This window comes from Dicentrarchus labrax, unplaced genomic scaffold, assembly GCF_905237075.1.
Source record: "Dicentrarchus labrax unplaced genomic scaffold, dlabrax2021, whole genome shotgun sequence".
NCBI classification, from domain to species: Eukaryota; Metazoa; Chordata; class Actinopteri; family Moronidae; genus Dicentrarchus; species Dicentrarchus labrax.
In genome coordinates, this window is record NW_026136718.1 from 367501 (window position 1) to 372500 (window position 5000).

Here is a 5000-nt window from a genome sequence, read left to right on the forward strand (position 1 = left end):
ACGGTGTTACTGTAGTTGCTGTCACAGACAGTAACTCTCTTTATCCTTCACTACTGGTATCATGAGGCAGTACGTGCAGTCCGTTCCGGTTGCACAGGTAGTCCAGCTCCTCCAGGATGCCACATCCAGTCTCATGGAGGAGACACCAGGAGACGGGTGGTTGCAGAAGAGCATCAACCCAGCAACAGGACCGGTATCTGCTCCTCTATGTGAGGAGGAACCCTACAGAGGCCTCCAGTGGGGTACTGGTCTGCATGTTTCTGACCAAACTGTCAGAACCAGACTCCCTGAGGGGTACATGAGGGCCTGACGTCCTCCAGAGGAACCTGTGGTCACAGCCCAGCACCGTGCAGCCCGATGGCATTCACCAGGGAACACTAGAAATGGCAGGTCCACCACTGGCGCCCTGTTCTCTTCACAGATGAGAGCAGGTTCACACTGAGCACATGTGACAGATGTGAAAGAGTCTGGAGACGCCGTAGTGAACTGCAACCTCATCCAGCATTACCGGGTTTGTGGTGGTGTGGGGAGGCGTATCCTTGGAGGGTTGCACAGACCTTGAGGTGCTAGCCAACGGTACCGGGATGAAATCCTCAGAGCCATGTCAGACCTAACGCTGGTGCACTGGGTCCTGGGTTGTGTTCCCCAGACCTGAATCCACTTAAGAACCTCTGGATCCAGGAGCTCACTGATGGCCTGATCCAGAACACCCTCCACCGTCTCATCAGGAGCAGCCACGTGGGTTCGGGTCGGATCAGTCTGGGATTTTAATCTTTTACTGATTATCGTTTCCATTGATCGTTGTTAAATCATTTTGTTCTAAACATATTACACAATGTTGTACGGTAAAGATTTTAAACGTAATTATTTTGATTTAAGTGTTCCCTTAATTGTTTTGAGCAGTGTATAATATTGATATATAAGGTATGTATAATCTATGAATATATATATAAATATACTACATATTGTAATACTAATATATGTATATCTTGAATTTCCCTCGGGATAAATAAAGTATCTATCTATGAATATATATATAATAATACTACAGTGCAGAAATACTCCTGTCCTGTAAAGTCCTGCATTCAAATATTTATTTTAAAGAGAAAGAAAATATTAGCTCATTATACAGAATATGTTATATATGATATTATTGGATTAATATATAGAACTAATGATGTAAATACAGAATATATTCATTAATCATTACCTCTGATACATACTAATACTAATGTTAATGTTAGTTGTGAAGATGTGACTATATATGATATTATAAATATATATATTTATAATATTTATCTTTTAACCATCTTCAGAATGTGCTTGTCTTCTCATTATAGATTAGCCTAGCATATAGCATATGTAAGTAGAGGAAAGGAGGAAGGGTCAGTTATTATAGATTCATATTTAAAATAAATCACTGCATCGTCAGTAAATGAACAATAACTTTCATTTTATTTATTCTCACACAAACATTTGAACATTACAGATAAAAAGAATCTGTTTTATTACGAGAGTTAAAGAATAAAAGCACCAAAGTTTCCTTTAAAGAAACTCAATCTGGTTACTGCGACAACACAACGTCTTCTTCTCTGGTAGAAAATACAACAACACAACGTCTTCTTCTCTGGTAGAAAATACAACAACACAACGTCTTCTTCTCTGGCAGAAAATACAACAACACAACGTCTTCTTCTCTGGCAGAAAATACAACAACACAACGTCTTCTTCTCTGGTAGAAAATAGAGCATCAGTTGAATATAAAACACAATCAAAGCTGTCTAATAATTATTAATGACAATATTAATAACTACACTGATAATGTGAATATCACATGACCTCTCAGTCCCCTACAACAATATGTGCTTTTAAAGGACCGTACTGCAGGTTTACAACCTGGATCAGTCTGACCGGACTCTGTCAGAGGTATCTGGGTGTGAGGTGGAGGACCTGCAGACCTCCACAGTCCTGCTCCTCCGTCAGAGAGTCCACTGAACTCTCACAGCTGGAGTTTGGTGACAGCGCCCCCTCCAGACGGTCCTCCAGGTCCACGCTCCCCGCTCGGCCCCGGGGGGCTCCCCCAGGGCCCTGGTCCATCGCCAGCCGGTCCAGGAAGTTGATGTACCTGAGAGCCAGGCGCAGGATCTCGTTCTTGCTGAGCTTCCTGTCGGGGGGGTGCGTGGGGATGAGACGACGAAGCTCGGCGAAAGCTCCGTTAACGTTCTGCTGCCGCCAACGTTCCCGACTGTTGGTGGAGACCCGACGGACGACCCGGGGACGAGAACCTGAGGGGGGACGAGGGAGAGGACGGGGGTCAGTTCTCTGGAGGACTCCTTAAATCAGTGTTTTTCTCTATGGAGTCTGGTGTATAAAACCAGAGAGACTAAAGTGTTTGATCAGTTATGAACGGACGGAAATAGAAATTCAGCGACATCATGTGCAAAGATATTAGCAACAAACAATCAATTATTAATGAATCTATTAATCTATGAAATATCATTTTATACACAAACTCACTATTGTGTCGACACACTTGGGCCTCCGTACAGTCATTGATCTCACGGGGAGCCGATCTCATCAGGATGCATTGATCAGGATCACTGCAGAGAGACAGGCAGACAGACAGACAGTGAGACAGACAGTCAGACAGACACACAGACATATATATCATTTCATAATAATAACATTTGAATATTGATTGAGTGCTGTGGTCCGGTACCTGGTCCAGGTGTTGAGGTGCAGCATGTCTCGTGCAGGCAGTGGAGGACTCTGCAGACCGGGTCCGGGTTCAGCTCTGACGGGGGTCCGGAGCTTCAGTGTCGGTCTCTTTTATACCGACCCGCGTCCCTCTCCGCGTCTCGTGACGCGTCGTTTCCATGGAGACCCCATCAATAAAGACAGCCCCATTAACAGGAGACAGACCGGGTCCCAGGAAGCAGCCCCCCAGAGACCCCCAGAGACCTGCAGGGACCGCCCTCTCCCTCCCCCCGCTGGAGTCGTGTTTTCCGGAGTCTTGTCCTCCTCACGACCCGGACCGAGACCCAGACCCGGACCGAAGCGACTTTCTCTCGTTTAACTTCATAAACAGTTTATTTAATAACTTTATTCCTCCACAGATCAATCATATTAAATATAATCAATAATAATAATAATTCTAACACGTGAATGAATCAATAATTATAAAACAATCATTTCAGATTAAACTGTGTGAAATGTAAAAAGTGAATAAAATAATACAAATAAAATCATATAATAAATAACAAATAATAAATAAATATATAATCAGAACTTTTAATTTGAACTTATTTAAAATGTGTTCACAGAATTTGTCTGAATAAAGTCACTTAAATGAATCTTCTTTATACGAATGAAAAGTTTAAATGTTTAGAAAGTTCAATTATGACATCACCATAAAAACTATTGATGATTTATTGATTATTATTATTATTATTATGGAATTGGCAGCTGATTCATTGTCTGTGTGTTTATGTGACAGTTCAATCTTTTACACTTTGGATGATCATTGCTTATGATGATTGATACAGTGAAATAAAATGCTTCTTTAAAGGATTAATGGACTTCATTTATATTTATTATCTCTCTGAAACACAAACAATCATTATTTTATATTTTCATGAGTTTTTAAATCAACATCTACATGACTCAGTTTCCATGGTAACACCTGAGGGTCTGACTAATCCCTGGAAGAATCATTACCATCCCATTATGCCTGTGTGTTGTAATCCTCAGTTTCACTTCTGTCAGCAGGTATCATAATGAACTATTATTACTTTTGTTTCACAGGAAAAGGCCGTGAGGGCGTCAGTACACGTATGACTCATCACCTGCTTCATTATCATATTAACATCTATCATGTTGTTATTTACCTTGTTGTTATTGACGCTGCTGCTCACTGTTTGTGTACTGTGATAAATCCAGCTGACACATGTGGATGAATACAGCAGCAGTGTGTGAAGATACAGAATAATAATAATAATAATAATAATAATAATATACTTTATTGTCCTTCACAGGAAATTTGTTGTTTCACTTTCGTTTCCTCACTTTGTTCAGTTTCCAAACTCCTCCCTGCTGATATAAAGAGCGTCAGCAGGCAGAGCGGACTGCACACACCCCGAGGATCAGCCTGTTCAGTCTGTAATTAATCAGTTAGTTCATTCAAGTTAAAGACGATAAAGACGAGACAGAGAAAGGAAGAAAGGAAGAAAGGAAGAACATGAGGCAAACAGCAAGAGGTTCACGTGAGTATATCTTCAGGACAAACATTAAACGCTGTGTCACTGTTTCTTCCATTTAAAGCTGTATTGTGTTTGTGTTACTAACAGTCCGAGGAAGAGGCAGCGAGCGGTGGAGAGCAACCCGAACAAACAGCCTCCAGCCGACCAGACGGGACCACATCAGGCAGGGCACAGGTAACGAATACAGCTGATAATGAACGGGCCTCAGCACACTCACTTTCACAACCACACCCTAAAATGGCCCCAATGTTCATACATCTCAGTGAAACCGAGAGACCCATATCTAAATATTTCACATTTCTGACACCAAGTTTCATGAGTTTCTGCAAGTTTAGACGAGCCTCAGCACACTCACTTTTACAACCACACCAATAATGGGGTGTGGCCACCAGCAGTCCTCACCTGAGAGCAGAGGGCAGGTGAGTCACCACAGGCCTGCAAACTCAGGTGAGTCACCACAGGCCTGCAAACTCAGGTGAGTCACCACAGGCCTGCAAACTCAGCTGTTTTAATTCTTCTGTGACGTTTCATAGACTATAAAACTGTGACGTCCATGTGTCGGGGGCCGGCGCAGCTCCAGCGCCAAAGTTATACCAACTTCCTGTTTCATGGCAAAACTTGATTTTAAACAACACAGACAAACACTCAGACGACATCTGGTCACGATTCATGTCCCGACCCAATTTCATACGTACCGCTGGGGCTGCTCTTTAGGGGGCGCTGTCGAGACTCCAATGAGCA

The 5000-nt window shown here is 42.5% G+C and overlaps 2 protein-coding genes across 5 annotated transcripts in view; one reads left to right on the forward strand and one right to left on the reverse strand.

Moving 5' to 3' along the window:
• Positions 1-1432: 1432 nt before the first annotated feature.
• LOC127349776 (T-cell acute lymphocytic leukemia protein 1 homolog) lies at positions 1433-2794 on the reverse strand. Its single transcript, XM_051375684.1, has 3 exons — positions 2720-2794; positions 2518-2600; positions 1433-2285 (listed from the first exon to the last, which is right to left on the reverse strand). Exons 1-3 carry the CDS (start codon positions 2743-2745, stop codon positions 1921-1923), a joined length of 474 nt encoding a protein of 157 aa, XP_051231644.1. The 5' UTR covers positions 2746-2794; the 3' UTR covers positions 1433-1920.
• A 1300-nt stretch (positions 2795-4094) lies between these two features.
• si:ch211-152f22.4 (uncharacterized) overlaps positions 4095-5000 on the forward strand; it is a 29484-nt gene continuing 28578 nt past the window's right edge. For 2 of the 4 annotated variants that reach the window (XR_007880375.1, XM_051375623.1), the window contains exons 1-2: positions 4097-4262; positions 4347-4433. Coding sequence is in view for 3 of the 4 variants with exons in the window: in XM_051375623.1 (XP_051231583.1) it covers positions 4238-4262; positions 4347-4433 (112 nt within the window). In the remaining variant the exon portion in view is untranslated. Of the gene's footprint in view, positions 4263-4346; positions 4434-5000 lie in introns of all 4 variants that reach the window. The other 2 variants (XM_051375624.1, XM_051375625.1) reach the window with 2 other exon arrangements.

Coding starts and splice junctions, on each gene's coding strand:
- LOC127349776 (XM_051375684.1), bottom strand. CDS start 2,745: ATGCTGCACCTCAACACCTGGACCAG. Junction 2,601..2,719: donor CACCTCAACACCTGGACCAG/GTACCGGACCAC, acceptor GTCTCTCTGCAG/TGATCCTGATCAATGCATCC. Junction 2,286..2,517: donor CCAAGTGTGTCGACACAATA/GTGAGTTTGTGT, acceptor GTCCCCCCTCAG/GTTCTCGTCCCCGGGTCGTC.